Below are 21,586 nucleotides of genomic sequence, written 5' to 3' on the forward strand. Positions count from 1 at the left end.
GATGTAAATATTCATAAGGACAAGATTCCAAGAAGATATTTCTTTTGCTCAGAGCTTGCTCAAACCATGGGCGCCGCCACCATTACATTGTTATTGAGGAGGGAAATAGATGGCCTATGAATATAATTTGATAACGTAAATAGAATACTAATGCCACGCAAAACCGTTTCCGTGCTACTTTTGCCTTAGCCTATATGCTGAGAAAGACACTACTGCTCTACCTCTTAAATGTGGCGCTTACAGAGGGCTTTTTTGTACAGTTTAATAAAGACAAATAAAAGCTATACCATTTAAAAAATCTTTTTATTTGTGTATGAGGCACAGACTAAGTAAGGCAGAGGCAGAGGGATGCATGTAACATAGTTTATAGTTTGAGTCTTACATAAGCTAAACATTTTCGAATAGTTGATATAAAACTCACTAGTTTTTCAATGTTTTGACACGCTATCCTCCTCCTACTCCCGTAACATAAATTCCTGGTGAGATACTGCAAGGTGATAAAAAAAAAAGATAACTTGACAATGATATAGTAAGATTATAAAGGAAAACCAGGAATCAGTGGACATTTTGTAGGAGGCTGCTAAAGGCAGAGCTGCCGACTGGATGGAATATCCCGAAAGCTTGGCGCTCATCAATGTTTCGGCTTTTTTTGCCAATATGTGTCAGCCTATGTTTTTGCTTCAGGCGGTTTAATACAGACCAGTTGTAATAGCTTTAGCATATCAAATAGCTATATCAAAACTTTGAACAAAATATTGTAAACATCTAAAGAAAGAACGACGTCATTCAAAAACACTACAAAATGTATAAAGCAGTCGTAAGACTCAAGAGATCTGGAGGAGGTGTATGGGTTACAAGGCTCCCTCTAAACCGCAAGATGATACACACAATCAGGATACCCCGAATGAGGCTGCAATGAGATTAGAAAGGAAACCAGGTATCCTTTAATATTTCGTAAGAGGCGACCAAAGCCAAAAGTCCCAACAGGATGGGACGGCTCAAAGGGTTTCTCTAAACCCTTCGTACGTGTCAGGCTAACATATTTGTTTCATTACTTGTCAAGAGTGTGTAGGAGTTTGTTAAAAAAAAATTTGATCAATGAGCTCAGTGTTAGCATAGAATCAGAAATAAAATAATAAAATTGAGGATGTTCAAGCTTTTTCTTATTTTCAGAATTTTCTTAAGCAAAACTATGAATGGTTGCTATTTAATATCAAGGTACAGACTTTCAATACATGATTAATTCAGGTCAAAGTAATAGTAAGTCTATGCAACGTCAAAGTCGACGATGAGATTGATTAAAGTTACACGGGAATTATCTCATTACAAAAAACATAAATTGAACTCGGTTGAAATATGTGTTCAGACAAGATATTGGATATCATATGCTGTTTTTTACAGAAGTTTATATTAGAAAAGACATTACCTTGGGGAGAAACGCATTAGTATATCTCCGTCTCCAGTTGCTGATGCCCCGCCAACAAATTGATCAGCATAACATCCAGAGCCAACGATAGATGAGTCACCAACTCTCCTAAAACACTTGAAACGTTTCACAATGGCAGAAATAGGTCATGCTCAGATGCATGTCATAAGAAAGGAAAAGCCTATATTTTAGTCGAAATACAAAAGGAGGAACGTCAATTAGCCCATAGTACCTTTGTGCTCTTTTCTGTAACTTACTTTTCTCATTCGTTGTGCAGCATTTTATTTGTCATTTTAACCATTTATAGTGTTTACTCACGTTTTCCCCATATTTTATTGAGCTGACCATAGCCAAATTTGAGGCAACACTACTAAGCCGACATTATGTTGACATTTTTCTCTTTAGAATTTGATTTGTGTCTTTTATGTCCGTCTGGAATAACATCTCAAACACATTTTGTGGTGATAAAATTAGATTTAATACTAACGAAGCTTCAGCTATAATTCACTTAATTAGTTGGTCTAAATCTTCCTTTAAATTCTTGAGCACAAACAACGCCCATTTTTTTTTAACAGATTTCATCACTTTGTCTTTCATCTTCCACCTACGTTGAGAAGCGAGCAGCCGACCTCTTTTTTTTGCATCACCAAGAAAGACGACAAAATATCAAAATGTTGTCAACATTTTCCTTAATCGGATGCCCTTTGTGTTAACAGAGAATCAAATAAACAATTCCTCTTCTAGTCGGCAGAGATGCTATACTATACATGATTCAATACTTCCCACCATGATTTTTTGCTGTTGCTTATTGTACATACCAGCAATATTCGATTCATTTTTATTTTCAATATTGCTCATATTAGCTAAAAGCTATTGCAGTGAATAAACATGCTCTCTACTATTCCATTAGAACAAAAGCGACAACAATTTGAGCCCGGTGTCATCTTTCCCTTGAAATAAATTACTTCCTTAAAGAGAAAAAAAGAAAATATTAGACAAAAAGCAAGATGATATAGAAAAGGAGAGAGAATATTGAGAAGAAAAAGAGATAAAAGGGATACCGGCGGAAAAATTACAGAAAATATCTAATGGTTACTTTAGCGTTGTATGTTTTTGATATTTATCTTTATTTCTAATTGGCTTAAAATAGTTCCTGTTTATCCAATTATTTCTCCGACTTGTCTGTTAAGATAGTTTCTATAAGCGCAAACTAAAGCTTCGGTTTCCTTGAATAAAGGAACCTGAAAATGGCAATTTAGATAGAAAATTTTGCAACAGAATAGGGAAAGCTGGCTCAGAAATACACACAGAAATTAAAGCAAGAATAATCAAACTACGAGCCATGTAAACAGAAACGAGTCTTTAGAAAGCAACATTAAGGAACATTCGCTAAATTAACATTTTTATACCAAAAAAAAAACTTATTTAAGGTATAAACTATCCTAAAGCCAATTAAAACATCAATGATATATAGGAAAAACTACACTACACAAGTACAAAACTATACACAAAACACTAAGATTTTTTTACAAAATAAGGGAAAATATGAAAAGCAATGAGGAAAGAATGATGGAAAGAATGAGGTAGATAGAAAGAAAAAAGAGGCTCAAAATCAATTACTAAGCAGTTAAATAGTATAGGAAGCCAGGCTTTTTCGATACTTTTCTGTTAGTGTTCCCAGGTGACATGTATGAATCTTTGTGCGGATGAATTTTTATTTTTACTTCTGAAACTTATCCGAGCCCTATCAGTAAATACACGACTGAACTGACAATTGAGTTTAACTGAAAACTAAATAGATTGAATTGTTGATAAATGATGTGCTAAAACTTAAATGAAGCAGTTGGTCTTCAGTGCATTTGAATTAAATAGCAAAGGTAGATATAAATCAGAATGCTTGTTGCTTATTGAGAGAAATCGACTTATTTTTTTTTAAATTCAATTTTTTAATAAAACAAATAAATTAGACAACACTTTCGCGCTGAAGAAAACCTATGAGGGTTTGCGGTCGCGGGAAAGTCCACGTAACTACTTACCTATTAGCTCGACTATTTTCTAAAACCTCAATTATTTAATTAAAATATTTATAAATAAACCAAAAATAAATAAGCCATGACCTTTATATATATATATATATATATATATATATATATATATATATATATATATATATATATATATATATATGAAAAATAGATATGTAAATAAATAACAATTAAAAATAATGACTGGTAAACAAAATATAAAAAGAATAACAATAAAAAATCCAGTCCCCATCATCCTTCAATACTCCCCTCCCCTCTCCCACCCAACCTTAGTCCCTGTCCACCCTTATTTTCCCAGCCCCCCGTACCTCTCCAGCTCCTCTTCCTCCCCTACCCAACCTACTAGCCATAATAAAATTCAGCAAATTCCCCCAAAAAATAATCTTTTAAATTCTTTTTAAACTGAGGTACGTGCTCCACCGCCCTAATGCTCAACGGTAGCTAATTCTATATAGATGGACCTAGGTGTTTCATTGAAAATGAAGACCTGGTATCGATACGCAAATCAATAACAATATTATCACCTTGCCTAGTTCCATAATTATACAGGTCACTATTAATTTTGTAAAAACCACATCTTAGATACCAATATACAGATATGAATACTCGATTTATTTTGGGACACAGTACGTGGTAGCGATGCTAGCGGCTGGAGACACGAAACTGGTATTGATATCTAATTGGTAATAGGAAACTGGTATTGGTATCTAAGCTGTGTATGCAACAAAAAAATTGCGTTCTCGCCTATGGTGTTGTAGTACGATCTACGCGTCGGAGCGCGGGTTTGGAGGAGGTGCCAAGTTCAGAGCTCTGTACCAAAAGCTTCTCATGGGCAAGATAGGAGTTTTCATAACTGTATTGGTATCTAAGCTGTGGTAAAAACTCTTAAAAACATCAATAATACAACCATTCATACACTAAAACACAAATACCGAAACTTGGTAATATCTTATCCTATCTTATCTCTATCTATCTAATCTCTAAGTATATCTTATCTCTTATCTTGACCTACATTAAGGAGCTTCAGGGACCTAAAACAAGCAGAAGTGTCATGTACATCCTGGACATACCTACCAATTGTTCTAACAGCTTTGTTTTGTAGAACTTGTACCCTTCTATATTTGCATAAGAAGTTACTGCTACAAAGGAGGCAGCCATAGGAAATATATGGATAAACCAACGAATAATATATAGTTAGAAGTATTCTTTGAGGGACAAAGTGCTGCAGACGTCGAAGTATACCTACTCCACGGTCAATTTTTGATGAAATTGCGTCACTGTGATATTTCCATGCAAGATGGCAATCACGATAAAAACCAAGGTAGAGAAGATGATTAACTTGCTGAACTGGATTACCACATAAAGTTACAGTAAAGTTACATAAAGGCCAGACACATCCAGTGGTGTACCAACTCTACAGAACGTCGTTAAAAATGTCTTGTGAACATTTACACACAATAGACTTAATGAAGTGAAAATCTCCAGCATTTCCAATGCGAGATTCGTTTTTCTCACCAGGTCCTTCAGAGATGAGGCGAACACAGTTAAAACTGCGAATATCTATAAATACAGACAGAGGTGCTTCACCTCTGCCCATACCACTGTTAACTGAATGCTGCAAAGCATTCGTCATAGAGTGCCCTTTACGAAATCCGAATTGGGTCTCACTCAGCAAACCGTTAGCCTAGGAAACTATATAGACGTTTATGAACAACTTTTTCAAATAATCTTCTTCTTCTTCTTCCAACTGCAAACAAAATGCTTGCTGAGTTTACAGTCTACGAAAAATACCATTGTAGTATAAATAAGCAGATCCGGTATTTAATGAGGAAAAGCTTCCAGGAGAGTGCTAGATTACAGTGCCTAGTACCCGTCACTAGATGCCGCTGTTAATTCAGCTTTCCAAATAAATTTTGCAATGTATCAGTATTAATGCAACAAAATGACGAAGAACAAGAATAAGGGAGAAAATTACCCAGGAATCTTGAACTTCGACCCGTTTGTTGATGTACCGCATGCGATCCTGCCATATTTGTCAATTGCAATCATTCCAATGGTGTCATGATTATACCGATCTCCATTTACGGGCATTTCGTTCCTATCGTCATCTGCAGTTTTAGGGTAATATGGACCACAACTTTCACTGGAATCTGGAACGACATTCTAGGCCCAAATTATATGGCACAATATTTGAAACATTCACTAAAAAAAGCACTATTCCTGCTTTCTCTGAACCTTTTCCCCTATTTTTGAATAAATTTAAAGACAATAAAAATTTCCAATCAAGGTCGCGGCATCCACCACAACCTGGTAAAGAACGAACTTTAACCCAGAGTAACTAAAGATTTAAAACGCGTTTTGAAAGAAATTGTCAATTCAGGATGAACCACAATTTGAAGCTGATTTAGGAACTATTTAACTATTATTTCGATTAATATTGATGATGAAATTTTGCTGCGAAAATAAATTTACAGAAATTTCCAAAGCCTCGAACCCCACAAAAATGGTGTTGGATCGAAATGAAAACTGCATCATTGGGATTTCCAAGACCAAAAATACCATGAAGGAGAATCATAATCTCCCATCTTGGGCAACAAGGGAAAAATAGCTTTTTCAGACAGGAAACGGTGATGCTTCCTTTTTTCCTTTCATTTTTTTCTTGTCGCTAGTGGGGCACTGAAACATCATAGAGAAATGTTTAAGGGTTGATTTGAAAGCTAAATGCTTTTTGTAAATAACAAAACATAATATTAAAATAAAACGCAATTTCTGACAAAAACTTCATATAAAAATTATACAACACATGCATTTTTGAATTACTTGAAATTACTTTAAAGAGTGACTTTAATATAAATGAGAGTACTGAACACGATGCAATTTTTAACAAAAATTGCATTTTTTAATAGCATAGCTATTATTGACACTGTAGTTTATTCTTAAATAATTACATAGACCAAACTGCTTTTTCATTTACAAAACAGGTAGGAATTATTCCGAATTTTTTATTAATTAATATTTTTTTGTTGCTTTTGTTTATAGTGCGTTTTTGGTACGTTAGTCATTGCTTTTTTTTTAAAAAACTAAACTCGTTTTCTCTCTTAAACTATCTAGGTTCGTTCTTTATGAGGTTCGTGCTAAGAAAAAGTCGAAAGGTTTATTATGAGTGCGTGATATACTCAATTTGGCATCCATCATAAGCTAGTAGAGAACGAAATCTAGCCCAGAGTAACCAAAAATTTAAAAACATGTTTTTAAAAAACTTTAGAAAAATTAAGCACAAGTATTCTTGGTCACAGGTGTGGTCAAACAATTACTCTTAAAAGATGAAATATGTGTAAGTGCAAGATAATCAATTACCCAACAACAAAGTTTTTAGGAAAATATAGTTTAAAGAGTCAAAAGTCCTAGCACTATAATACAACACCACTTAGAAGCAAATAATGGAAATAAGGGGGGTTCAATATCTAAGGAAGGGCTAACAGTATAACATTGCAACTATCAGGGGTCGTTGAGGGGAATGACAAAACAAAATCAGAAGAAACCATGGGCATTCAGGTTTTATAATAAGGATCCCTTAAGTTTGAAACACAATAACGACTAAAACGATGTTTTCAAGAAGCTTTTGGCGTAAGATAATTTTGGATTGTCAGAACCTGGTTTAAAGACATCAATCACAAAATAGATGAAAAAAAAACACAAAAAAAAAACACTAGCATGCCTAGAGTAAACACATATGCCAATTTACCATGTGTGTTAGTTTTTTTTATATTATATGACAAGAAGTCAACCACGCTTATTCCTAATATATAGCTGATTTCCATTTATAGCTGATTCAGGAATGGTAATTTTTATTTTTATCAGTCTTAATAATAAATGGTATTATTACAACAAATTTGCAGGAATTTTAAAAAGAGCTTTGGGGCTTCATAGAAAAACAAAAAAGTAAACCATTGGAGGCACCAAGGTTGAAAATCCTAAATATTAGAATTACTGCTTCCACTTTGAACAAGAAGGAAAATAATATTTTTCCATGGGTAGCACTGATGCAGCCTCTTTCTTCCTTTTATTTGTTGCAAACAAAGAGGGCACTTAAACATTATAGAAAGTTGCCTAGGACCATGTTTAAAGGGTGATTTTGAAATCTAATTTTTGAGGGGGGGGGGGATTAATGCCAGAATTGCCTCTCACTCAATTGGACTATCTGTCTTGGCTTTTTCTACAATAAGCCGTGACTTGATGCCCACAACTATTCCATTTTAATTCAAAAAGTCCAATTGAGTATGAGGCAATTCTGACATTGATCCCCCCTCCCCCTTATTAAGATTGTATGAAAATGATGTTAGTTCCTTTATTAATAGATATGTCTATCTATTATCCGTCCATGCGTCATTCCTAGGACAGTAGAACCAAGATAGATAGTCATGGAGCTAAGACAGCGATAGAACCTATAGTTTTCCAAGTGTTTAGTTAATTTTTGAAATTTTGAAAACACTTGATAGTCCTTGTTCAATACACCATTTTTTAATATTCGGTTAATATGGGCTAGAATATGTTCTTTGCAAGGTTGGAGCAGATCTTGCAACCATGTTAATGGTAAAAGCGGTAGCTGCAACCCAGTAAAGAACAAACCACGGCCTACAGTAAACAAAAAAAAAGTTGTTTCGACCCAGAGTAGTTTCTGTAGAATTTCAGGCTACTATTCGAAATTGTTATAAATTTATTTTCGCTATAGACTTTTACCATTAATATCAATCGAAATCACTTTCATTACTGCCAATGCGAAAGTCATTTTCCTTGTTCCTCAAGATTGGGAGCTGTAATTTTCCTAGAGAAGGTTTTCGGCTATGGTGATTCCAACGGTGCGGTTTTCATTTCGATCCGAAAAAATTTTTGCGGGATACCAGACGACTTTTCAAAATTAGCATAAATTTGTTTCGCAATAAATATCTACTATTAATATTAATCAAAAATAATAGTTAACATTCTTCAATAGTGAACACCATTGAAATCACCATAGCCGAAAACACCATTTAGGAGAATTACAGATCCCAATTTTGAGGAATAAGGAAAATGACCTTCCCATTGGAATCATCCAACCTTCTTTCAATCATCCAAACTCCTTTCAATCATCTATTTTTCTTTCAATCATCAAACCTTCTTTCAATCATCAAACCTTATTTTAATCATCCAGCTTTCTTTCAATCATCGAACCTTCTTTCAATCATCCAACCTGTTTTCAATCATTCAACCTTCTTTCAATCATCCAACTTCTTTCAATCATCCAACCTTCTTTCAATCATCCAACCTTCTTTCATTCATCCGACCTTCTTTCAATCATTCAACCTTCTTTCAATCATCCTACTTTCTTTTAATCATAATACCTTCTTTCAAACATCCAACCTTCTTCCTATCATTATTTCTTTCTATCAATTATTTAACCTTCTTAGAATCATCCAACTTCTTTCAATCCTCCAACCTTATTTCAATCATCCAACTTTCTTTCAATAATTCAACCATTTTTCAATCATTCGATCTTCTTTCGTTCATACAACCTTCTTTCAATCATTCAACCTTCTTTCAATCATACAACCTTTATTTCAATTATCCAACCTTCTTTCAATCATCCGACCTCATTTAAATCATCTATCAATCATCCAACCTTCTTTCCATCATCCAACCTTGTTTCATTCATCCAACCTTCTTTCAATCATCCAACCTTCTTTCAATCATCCAACCTTCTTACAATCATCCACCCTACTTACAATCAATCAACCTTCTTTCAATCATCCAACCTTCTTTCAATCATCCAACCTTCTTTCAATCATCCAAACTTCTTTCAATTATCCAACCATTTTTAGGGGAGGGGTTCAGGGGGGACTATCTGACACACCACGTGTTGCTGGGTCACGCAGCTAGTTATTTCAATAATTTCTGTAAATCACTCAACCTTCTTTCTTTCATCCAACCTTCTTTCAATCCTCCGACCTTCTTTCAATCATCCAACCTTCGTTCAATCATTCAACCTTCTTTCAATCATCCAATCTTCTTTCAATCATTCAACATTTTTTCAATCGTACAACTTTCTTTCAAACCTCCAACCTTCTTTCAATCATACAACCTTCTTTCAATCATCCAACCTTCTTTTCAATCATCCAACATTGTTTCAATAATCCAAACTTATTTTAATCATCCAGCCATTTTTTAAACATCCAACCTTTTTTCGATCATCCAACTTTCTTTCAATCATCCAACCTTCTTTCAATCATTCAACCTTCTTTCAATCATTCAACCTTCTTTCAATCATCCAGCCTTCTTTCAATCATCCAACTTTCTTTCAATCATCCAACCTTCTTTCAATCATACAGCCTCCTTTCAATCATCCAACCTTCTTTAAATCATCCATTCTTCTTTCAATCATCAAACATTCTTTCAATCATCCAACCATCTTTCAATCATCCAGCTTTCTTTCAATCATCGAGCCTTCTTTCCATCATCCAACCTTCTTTCAATCATCCAACCTACTTCAATCATCTAACCTTCTTTCAATCATCCAGCCTTCTTTCAATCATCCAGCCTTCTTTCAATCATCCTACCTTTTTTCAATTATCTAACCTTCTTTCAATCATCCTACCTTCTTGCAATCATCCAACCTTATTTCAATCATCCAACCTTCTTTCAATCATCCGACCTTCTTTCAATCATCCGACCTTCTTTCAATCATCCAACCTTCTTTCAATCATCCAACCTTCTTTCAATTATCTAGCCCTCTTTAAATCATACAGCCTTTTTTCAATAAATTTAACCTCATTTCAAACATCCAGCCTTCTTTCAATCATCCAACCTTCTTTCAATCATTCAACCTTCTTTCAATCATCCAACCTTCTTTCAATCATCCAACCTTCTTTCAATCGTCCAGTCTACTCATAATCATCCAGCCTCCATTCAATCATCCAACCTTCTTTCAATCAATTTGAACATGCCACTTAAACGATAAATTGTCATGCAAAACAACTCCCAGGAATGTCCAGGAACGCCCCTGAACATTTGTGTTCAGGGAGTTCTTTTTAATTTGTTGAAATGCCCGTTCCTATAGGCTCCATTAAAGCTAGAGCAGTAGCAGTCGTCACCTCATTAATATTTGCTTCTTGATGTTTACTTGAAGATGATTCCATTTTGGAGTCTCTGTATTCCTTAATGGTCCACCAAACTGAAATACCTACACATACAATGGGAATGCCAATGGCAAAGTACTTAATAATAGACATACGTTTATATTTATGTCATTACGTATATTCCTTGCTATGGTACAAGTCGTGTTTTACATTGTTAAGTTTAATTTGCTTTAAACTTTCAGAAGTTAGCGTACATGACAAATGCAGTTTTTCGTAAAAAGTTGATTGTATTTTTTAAATCATTTTTTTTAATAACAAAAAGTCTTTAACCCCATCCATTTCCCGTAAATTAGCCATTAAATAGCTCTCTACGATGCTCCTGTTCCCCGCTATCTGAGGAAAAGAAAAGAAAAGATGCCGTACATGCAGAATATCGTGGTTGCAGCAACTTTTCTTGACTTTGAAGCCAATATATTTCCCTTGTATTTCAAGCTAAGAGACTGTAAGTTACTTATATAATGGTTTCGGAGAAGACGGTCCTGACAGTGTTCTTCTTGTTTTGATCTGTGTCTATTTTTAGGAGTTACGGGTTATTATATTTCTCAGAATTGGAAGTGATCGTCTCTTACTTGGTTGCTAACCCAGTAAATTACATACTGGAATAGTAAGAGACAATTCTCAGTATGACAGTATACTCAAATCCACACAAATATTGCCGGATAGAAATTAAAAATACACCAAAAGTGTCAGCATAACTTGGAACCCCAATAATTTTTTACCACAATTGCATCTTAATACCATAGATGATGTAATACTCTGGGGTATGAATCTATATTTGATTGACTCAGCTGCCTAATTCCCAGGCGTAGGATGCTTACTATCTAATCCCTCTGCATAAAGGTGGCCCTCATGACGATCCATCAAACTTCCGACCCATATCCATATTATCTGTTTTTTCAAAAAATTTTGAAAAACCCTAACAAAGACTACTTTAACAGTTTCTCCAAAAAAAAGGATTTTTTATTAGTCGTCAGTTCGGCTTCAGACCTGGTCATTCAACAGAAGATGCTCTGGCATCCTTAAGCTTATTCATCAACAGAGCACTTGACTCAGGTCTTCTGCCAGCTGCTATATTGATTGACATCAAGAAAGCATTTGACAGTATGGATCACACAATCTTACTGGGAAAGCTGCAACATATTGGAGTGAGAGGGATAGCCCTTCAATGGTTTGAATCTTACCTTTAAAATAGGTGCATCTACATTGGTGACGACCCAAGGAACGACACTACTGTGAAATTTGGTGTGCCCCAAGGATCAATCCTCGGTCCTCTTTTGTTTTTAGTCCATGTAAATGACCTAACTCGTATCCTTAATCCGAATCATGACGACCAAAAATGCTGTCACCTATGCTTTGATCAAACATTACTAACGAGCAAGATGAACTTATAGCATTCGCTGACGACACTACAATGACCTGCTGCGGACTCGATAGTGCCTTCACTCCAGCGGAAGCTTGAAAACATCATAGAAGAGACCTATCTGTGGATGGATGCCAACAAACTTGTCATCAATGTAGAAAATCTTGCATCCTACTATTTTCTAGGGTAGAAACCCTTCACCCAGAAATAACAGGAATTGTGACGTCTCGTGGAAAGGTTCAACGACCAGTAAATGGATGTGCAAAATATTTAGGAGTAATAGTAGATAAAAACCTTTCTTTCCTTCCTCACATCCATGCTGTAGAATTAAAGCTTTCAAGGAATCTGGGTATCATGAAGAAACTGAAGCTAACATTCCCACGTAAAACCCTTACCCTTCTCTACAATGCACTTATTAGACCCCACTTACAGCATTGCGCAATGGTATGGCAATCGACATTCAAATCCCATCTGAAAAAACTGGATTCCATCCACAAGAATGCCTTGAAGATCATCAAACACACAGAAGATTATCTCTCGCTGAAATCGCTGTTTGAGCTTTCCTGCTTGGTTTTTGCTTTCAGATTCCTCTCCGGCTTGCTTCCACCGCCTTTTAGGAATCTATTCCGTTTGGTATCCAAACAGCGTCTTCCAATTACAAGACTATCTGCACAGATCCATATCCGACATACGCCAACAGTGAGGTCGGATTTTTCGCCTGACATCGTCTGTGCTAAGGCTTACAATACCCTACCGCTTGAACTGAGAGGTAGGAGCTCCCTTGGTTCTTTCAAAAAGAGAATAAAAAATTATCTTGTTTTGAATTAGTTTAATTTGAATAAAGAATCTAACTAGAAAAGTGAGTTTAGTTATTATTGAGTTTTTTTGTGGGGGTTGGAGTGGTTTGCTCCTGGATGAAGAGGTGGGGACTTGTAAGGATGTTTTTTTTGGTAGGGGCCATGGTTGTATCGAGAAGTGGAGGGAGAGCCATAGTGCGTATTTATTCTTGAGGTGATATGGGACTCAGCATGCAGTTTTTGCATAGAGATGAGAGATTATGTATGTTATGACTGTTATAATTATTTTTAATAAACCCGAATAAACTGAAAAAAACTGAACTGAACTGAACTGATCTGACTGTATTCTTAGGGGAAATAGGCTATTGTAGTTTTTATAGTTTTTACTAAGGGACGTGATCGTCTTTTACTAGGTTGCTAGCTACCACTGTAACCTGGATTTTAGTTACTATATTAGCTGGTTTGTTCTTTGCTAGGTGAAAGCTATCTCTGCAGCCATGATACTGATTAAACTTAATTAATTCTTATTTATTACGAACTATACCATTGCTTTATGTAACAAGAGTTAAGAGCTCATATGGCACTTGTGACGATGTCGGAAGAGCTAAGACCTAAAAGCTCATATGGCATGAACTCTATCAAAATTCTAGCAATCAATAGATTGATTTAAAAGGACAATCAGAGGCTTAATGCCGGTCGGGATTTAAAATAAGAGCTCTGAAACACAAGGTCCTTCAAATGGCTCCAGAGTATCTTTATCGATTGGAACTAATTGTGGGCGGAACTCATTGAACTCAATATAAGAAAACCGATGATATATAGATATACATCATTCTATACACAGAAAAGCATAATTTTATACAATTTTCCGTGTTTCTACTTCCAAATACAACTTATTTTTAAACGTAAGAAAATGATTTTTTTGTAAAATAATAGGAACTAATAGGAAATAATGGGTAGTGCCAGGATCTCATTCCCATAGATTATGAAAATCGAGATGTCAATTCCAGAAAAACTGAAGAAACAGCGAAGCAGTCATCCAAAGTTTAAAGGCCTTCGTGGAGTTGGTGAAGTGAGCAGAGTTACTCTTAGAACATTTCTTTTGTGCTTCGACATTTCTTTCTCGTGACCAAAAAACAAAGCTATTACATCTGGACTTACTTTGACTTAAGTCTCCTGCCGGACGCTGCTTGGCGTAGAGAGTGACTTCTGCCTCATCCATCCGCTTCGGTCTATGGCGAGTATTTGCTCTTCGCCCTGTCTGATGTTTGCCATCGTCAAGAACTCGGACAAACCGTCGGACCAACGCTTCTTCGGTCAGCCACGAGGTCGATTCCAACCGGCTTTGATAGGGTCGAAGTCATAGATCGTCTTTGCGGGTAGATGTGGTGGCATTCGAAGCAGGTGCCCGAACCATCGTAAGGTTCTCTCGGCTGCTTGAGTCGAAAACAAAGACTGCATTGTGAGCTGCGGAAGCTTCTCACTGCTGACGAAGTCGGACCATCGGAGGCCTTCGATCCTCCTCAGGCTCTTCGAATGAAATACGTCGATTTTCTTGAGGATTGCAGTTGATTAAAGCTAGACGCTTAAAATATTTGGGTCTTTGACTCGTATTAAATATAAAAAAAAACAAGTTTGTTTAACTGAAAGTAAGGAGCGACACTAAAACTCAAAACGAACAGAAATTACTCTGTATATGAAAGGGACTGTTCCCTCCTCAACACCCCGCTCTTTACGCTACAGTTTGACTCTTTCTCTCAACTCTACTTTTTAAAACAGTAAACCAAAAGAATCCCCCTGAAAACGTCTGTAACTTGCAGCCCCTCCCACGGGGACTTTGGGTGAGTAAGTCCTCCATATAGACATTTTTATGTTGAATAAAATGGCTACCTCAGAATTTTGATCCGTTGGTAAAAAAAAAAAAATAGCGTGGGAGATGGCCTAGATGCCCTCCAATATTCTTGGTCACTGAAAAAGGTCACTAAAACTTTTAATTTCCATTAGAATGAGCCATCTTGCGACATTCTAGGACCACTGGGTCGATACGATCACCCCTGGAAAAAAAACAAAAAAAAAAAAAAAAAACATATAAACATGCATCCGTGATCGGTCTTGTGGCAAAAATACAAAATTCCACATTTTTTTCGATAGGAGCTTGAAACTTCTACTGTAGGGTTCTCTGATATGCTGAATCTGATAATGTGATTTTCGTCAAAATTCTATGACTTTTAAGGGGTGGTTCCCCCTATTTTCTAAAGTAGGGTCAATTTTCTCAGGCTCGTAACTTTTGAAGGGTTACATAACTTTTTGAAAGTTTGAAGGGGGCCTCCAAACAGTTTGTTACCACGAACTGTCTGAAGGTCTCGGTGATACCATAATTTTGGCACAGTGAACAAACGCGATTAATCAGTCCGATAATACAAATATCTTCACATTTGAGTGTAAGTTACAGCTGTAGACTTGTCGGAATATCCCATATTTAACAGGGATCATGAGCCTTAAGTGGCTGCAGCAGGATGGAGTCATTAAAATATAGACAGCCAAAAGGTGCGTTTTCTTGAAATGCCCTTTTTAACCTTATTTGGGGATTGAGGAAATCAATTAATTTTATGCCAAAGTGGAAAAGGCATACCCGGCCCGATATTGAAACGAATGATCTTCGCCAAATTCGGCTAATGAAATAAATCTTTTTCGCTAATCATTGGGTTGATTACCCAAATTTCGGCTAATGAAATAAATCTTTTTCGCTAATCATGGCAGCATTGTCATTACAGGAATCGTAAATCTAATGTTGAGTAAGCGTTTAAAATTATACTTTACTTTGAAATAAAATAGAGGATAAAATTCAAAGAAAGAAGTTAAATTAAATACAAGCTAAATATCGTTTTCTGGGACACACAGACAAAGCCTAACTATGCCAATTTTGCAGCAACTTTCAATAGCCGGAAGTGTAGTAGCCAGGGGAGTACCATCAAGACAAGCAAGGCACAGGACAGGCAGATAGGGGGTTGCCCACTTTGACCGAATGTTTCACTTAGATTCAGAACTTTTTGCTTATATTTTAGTCAGGAGGGGAGCGCTGTAATTAATGTTTCCCCAGGCGCCATCAGCCCTAGAAACAGCTAAGAAGATAGACCCCCCCCCATTCCCCTTAAATACTAGTAGAAAGAGTCCACGAAAAACATATGAAATCGAAGGCTAGTAATTTGGGTCGAAAATCGGATACTAACATTCTACAGTATAGCTATATAAAAACACACTTATATATACGTCAAGTACATAACGATATACCTACATAACGATATGTCTACAAATTCATTAAACACATTACTATTTTATTTCACGATTGAAAAAGCAATACTTATTATGGTTGTATCTTTTGTTTTTAGCAGTAAATTCTACAGTCAACGACAATGTTTTTTAATCCCCTTATCAACCGAAGAAGAGTTGACTGCCTACTCAATTCAATACGTGAGAGGGCGTCCATCGAGCGCCATTTGTTCATTAGAATTTTTCTAGACAATAATATTAAATCTATAACATCTTAAAACAGTTTGCTTATTTTCCTCGATAAAAGTAGAAACTTGCCTCTGTTAATAGCTGCAAAGATGGGAAGTTGAATCAATTACTTTGGCTAAGAGAATTGCTATCGTGGCCTTTCAATTAAAAACTTACTCTTTATCTGGAATTAGAGCAAAGTCCCTAGCATGGAAATTGGAAAATCGGAAGAAAAGGAACGATTGTTTCGAAAATCTTTCAGTTCTAGGCAAAGAGTTATTCAAAATTTAGCTATTTATTATTTAGAAAAAAAAGTAAGACTAGTGAGAAAGTAGATGGTCTTAGGATAAAACGTTAATACAGTATCATTTTACTGGCGCATCTTCTTTCTTTCAAAATTGTCGCATTACATGCTGGAACTCAAGGATCTAAAATTCAAGCTACCTTCCCAGCGTTCCTTTTTACACTCTCGCCTTCTTTTCAGTTACATGGATGGGATCTTACCAGTTGAAAAAGGAAACAAAAAGGAATTGAAGATATCAATCTTTTTTTAAATGGCTTTTTTACTTTTCAACAAACACGACATCATTTTGACAGTTTTCGACTGCAAACACAGAAAGGTTTTCATTGGCAAACATGCACAGAAACATTGCAGTGAAACTACTTCTACAGATAAACGTATTCCTTGCTTCGTAAGCTTCATATATAGCGAGCACACTACAGGAACAATCCTGAAGGCAAAACACAAGCAACTACAACAACTATGTTGGCTGGGTCATATACATAAAAAGGCGAAATCGTGCCTGGAAAAAGTTGCCTTCGAAGGAAGGCTCCATGATGGACGCGATCCTGAAAGACTTATAAGGAGATGGCGCTGTAACTTCAACAGTGACAACTTATGCCTTCTGAAAAAATTTAGACGATAGGACAGCACAAAGTAGGCTGATCCACGAAATTTCTAAAAATATAGCCTAAATGTGACATCCAAGATATAATTCAAGCAAACGAAAGAAGTATCAAGTCCAGATAATAGCACTAAAACTTCTTCGAGTTCACTGTCAGGGTTTATAGAGTAAAGAGCTGAACAAGTTTTATATTGAATCAGATATAATCCTTGCCAAAATTTTATGAGATTGCGTAAAAAACCAAGCGCATATTACAATCGTGAGTAGTTGGGGGTGGCAAATTGGAACATTTTATTGTTTAAGTTTGTTACCTGAAGTATGCCCCCCCACGACTGCAGATCGTAAAATGGAAAAATACAAACCGTTCGATCTTGTCCTAGCTTCCTTTCAGGGATACCATTATGGCCACCAGTGGTTATTAAAACCCCTAAATACCAGAAAAATCAAGCCAGATATCTAGTCTCTTGCTACGGTACCCACTAAAGACTGAAGTACACATCTGCAACTCTAATTATCACTTTAAGAAGCTTATACAAGGACAAATAAAGATGTAAATAAGGCTTTTCAAGAGCAGCGCTTATTCCCTGATATTTTCAAGACTGAGTAAAACCTACTTATCACTACCCACTAAAAACCAAAGCAAAATCCAGCCTAGCGCCGTCAACTCCGACTTCTGCAGCAACACCAACTTTAAAGGAAACAATAAATGAAACTAAAGAGAAACTAATGGACACAAAGACGAATCTGATGAGAGTCATTCCTCGTGTCGTGTCAGACACAATGAAAGATCGCCGAGCTTCGAAAATTATCAGCGAAGACATTGTTAACAAAGTTTATAATTCCATTACTTTTGAATATAATACAAAATTTTAGAAAATTGAAACAACCTTCAAAGACTTTTTATAATGTGGAGGTTATGTTAGAAAATAAGTTTTCTAGAATAGAAGACAGGGTTGACCAACTTCAGCAGGACACCTTACTTGATACCCCAATTTTCTATGTTGTGAAACCAAACCCCAATCTCAATGAAGATCTAAAATTCTCAATGAAGGAATAAATTCTCAATAAAATAAATTCTCAATAAAATTCTCGGAAAATCTCAATGAAGTGATAACAAAAACAATGGGCTTGTAAGAAAAATGGACCCCTTAAAGGCTAATTGATTCCGTATGTCTGGTATTCAAACTGAGAGGGTGAAAATTGGCCCCGTCCTAGTAAAATTTTCAAGCTTGGATATTGCTCAAAAAGCATTTGCAGCAAAAAGTAAGCCGGCTAAGTCAGGTATATTTGTGCCTGAAAACCTAACGAAAATGGGTCGCGATCTATTAAACGCGGTTCGTAGCACCTTTTGCCCAAGAAGCGTTTGGTCTGACCATGGACAAGTTTATGCCAAGGTTCCGGATGAAACTCGTACAGTTACAATACATTTTTTGCATGAAAGTATTAGTATGTGATTTGTTAATATTTTGTTTTTGATTTGTAAATGCTTTTCTCATGTCATTACTTTTCAAATTGTTTTTTTCCTCAATTTTTCTTCATTCCGTTAAAAAAAAATTTCGCACTTATGGTTCATCTCAATAACACCTGCTATGCAATTAGTTATTTATGTGTTTCTAATCCTTTGCCAGGTTTTTCTTTTGCAATTAATTACTTTAAGATTTCTTTTTTGTTCATCTGGTGACTTAAATGGACTCCAAGTAAAACCTGCTTTAGTCAATATTTTAAGCTGTGACAGACGCCTTTGCGAACTCGAAAATAATCCTTTTGCTGTAATTAGTATCTTAATCATTCTGTGGGTCAGGTTACCGGTAAATATTATTTCTATTTGTACCAGTAAATATGCTTCATATTTTGGGGGAGGAGGTTACCAACGGTAATTATGGTCTGACTGCACTTTAGCTTAACATTCAGGGCCTCTCCTCGCCAATAGATAATTTGAGACAAATTATTTCGGACAAACTGCCTGATATTGTTGGCTTATGCGAGACGTTTTTCTATTCCGACAATGGAATACTATTGGAGATCCATGGTTGCAAAATGGAACATACAAACCAATGCAAAATGACTAAAGGAGATCTTGTCATGTATATATCTTGTAATTTGCATTATTACTTGCGGGATGAATTATCTAGGAATTTTTAAGGTATTTTTGGATCACATTTTATGAAAATTAGATCTAACGATACTGTCGTAATCATAGGCAATATTTACCGTTCTTCTAGTGGTCTATTCCGTTATTTCTTCGGAATCTTGAGGAAATACGCGATATACTGCTGAGCCATCCCAGTAAGTTAATCATAATGGGTGAATTTAATCTAAACTTGATGGATTCAAACTCTTCGGGTTCAGCAAATTTTCTTTCAACCATACTTGCCGCAGCAACTCTACAAATTACATCCATCCCCACACGAGTAACGAATGTTACAGCTTTTTTGATTGACAAAATCTTCTCTACGCTTAGCTTGAAGGAAAACTCGATTTTAGTTAGTGATATCTCCGATCATTTTCCAATCTTTTTACGGTTCAGCTTTAAACAGCGGAAGAGTAACCCGGCTAAAGTGTTTGATTCCTATCAAACAGTTCGTGGTAACGAACTGTAGTAAGGAGCGACCCGGCTCAATAGTAACCAAAACTCTAAAAAATGGAATTTTGGTACCAATAGCTACATCAAAAGAATCGCATTTTAATGCTGATTTTAAATATATAAGTTTCATCAGGTTTAGTCTTACCCATCAAAAGTTACGAGCCTGAGAAAATTTGCGTTATTTTAGAAAATAGGGGGAAACACCCCGCAAAGTCATAGAATCTTAACGAAAATCACACCATCAGATTCTGCGTATCAGAGAACCCTACTATAGAAGTTTCAAGCTCCTATCTACAAAAATGTGGAATTTTGTATTTTTTGCCAGAAGGCAGATCACGGATGCGTGTTTATTTGTTTGTTTCTTTTTTGTTTTTGTTTTTTTTTGTTTTTTCCCGGGGTTGGTCGTATCGACCCAGTTGTCCTAGAATGTTGCAAGAGGGCTCATTCTAACGGGAATGAAAAGTTCTAGTGCCCTTTTTAAGTGACCAAAAAAATTGGAGGGCACCTAGGCCCCCTCCCACGCTAATTATTTTCCCAAAATCAACGGATCAAAATTCCGAGATAGCCATTTTATTCAGCGTAGTCGAAAAATCTTATAACTATGTCTTTGGGGACCACTTACTCCCCCACAGTCCCCGTAGGAGGGGCTACAAGTTACAAACTTTGACAAGTGCTTACATATAGTAATGGTTAAGTGTACAGGCGTTTTCAGGAGGATTTTTTGGTTGGAGGCAGGGGTTGAGAAGAAAAGGATATGCTGGGGGAACTTTCCATCGAGGAATTTGTCATGGGGGAAGAAAATTTCCATGAAGGGAGCGCAGGATTTACTAGCATTACTTAAAAAAAAAAAAATGAAAAAAGAAATATGAAATTTTTTTCAGCTGGAAATAAGGAGCAGCCTTAAAACTTAAAACGAACAGAAATTATTACCCATATGAGGGGCTCATCTCCTCCTAATACCTCGCTCTTTACGCTAAAGTATTTTTAGTATTTCAACTATTTATTCTACGGCTTTTGTGATTCAGGGGTCATTCTTAATGAATTGGGACAAAATTTAAGCTTTAGTGTAAAGAGCGAGGTACTGACGAGGGGGCGAACCCCCTCATATATGCAATAAAAACACGAGAATACAAAAGTTCTTTACGTAAGCTAATTTATAAGTTACGTATATCTTTTACTAATAAAAAGATTCGTAAGAAATTAAAAGTTCTAGTTGCCTTTTTAATTAACCGAAAATCGGAGGGCAACTATTCCTACTAATCTATTCCTATTCCTACTAATCTATTCTTTCTTCAATATGTTTGCCTCTAACAAAACTTTCTAATCTTTCATTTGAATTTGGAGTTTTTCCGGATGCTTTCAAGCGTGCTCGGATTATTGTTTTGTATAAAGGTGGACAAAGAAATGATCCAGCAAACTATCAACCAATTTCAATTTCATCAGTATTTAGTAAAATCTTTGAAAAGGCAATGCTTTCTCATCTCCTTACTTCTCTAAAATTCAAAAATTTTCTTCTTGATTTTCAATTTGATTTTTGAATGAAGCACTCCACTGAGCTTGCCTGTATGACCCTTATGAATTGTATGCATTCTGCGTTAAAAATTCGGAATTAATTTCGGCTGCTGTATTCTTGGATGTTCATAAGGCATGAAATTCCCCGTGAAATTCTTCTGTTGAAGAAAGTCCGATTTTAGCATAAGAGCAAATATTTTCTTGGTTTCACTCTTATTTGAATGATAAATTAATTTCTGTTGATCTCCATTTCCGTTCACTCTCACAAGAGAATTTTGAGTCCTCCA

The 21,586-nt window shown here is 35.9% G+C and overlaps 1 protein-coding gene across 4 annotated transcripts in view; it reads right to left on the reverse strand.

Moving 5' to 3' along the window:
- The window catches only part of LOC136039859 (N(4)-(Beta-N-acetylglucosaminyl)-L-asparaginase-like), a 145,660-nt gene that overhangs the window by 82,295 nt on the left and 41,779 nt on the right, over window positions 1–21,586 (reverse strand). For all 4 annotated transcript variants that reach the window (XM_065723798.1, XM_065723797.1, XM_065723800.1 and 1 more), the window contains exons 4-5: window positions 5,447–5,634; window positions 1,427–1,534 (exon numbers count right to left, since the gene is read on the reverse strand). In XM_065723798.1, the coding sequence (XP_065579870.1) occupies window positions 1,427–1,534; window positions 5,447–5,634 (296 nt within the window). The remainder of the gene's footprint in view (window positions 1–1,426; window positions 1,535–5,446; window positions 5,635–21,586) is intronic.

This window comes from Artemia franciscana, chromosome 20 (assembly GCF_032884065.1).
Source record: "Artemia franciscana chromosome 20, ASM3288406v1, whole genome shotgun sequence".
NCBI classification, from domain to species: Eukaryota; Metazoa; Arthropoda; class Branchiopoda; order Anostraca; family Artemiidae; genus Artemia; species Artemia franciscana.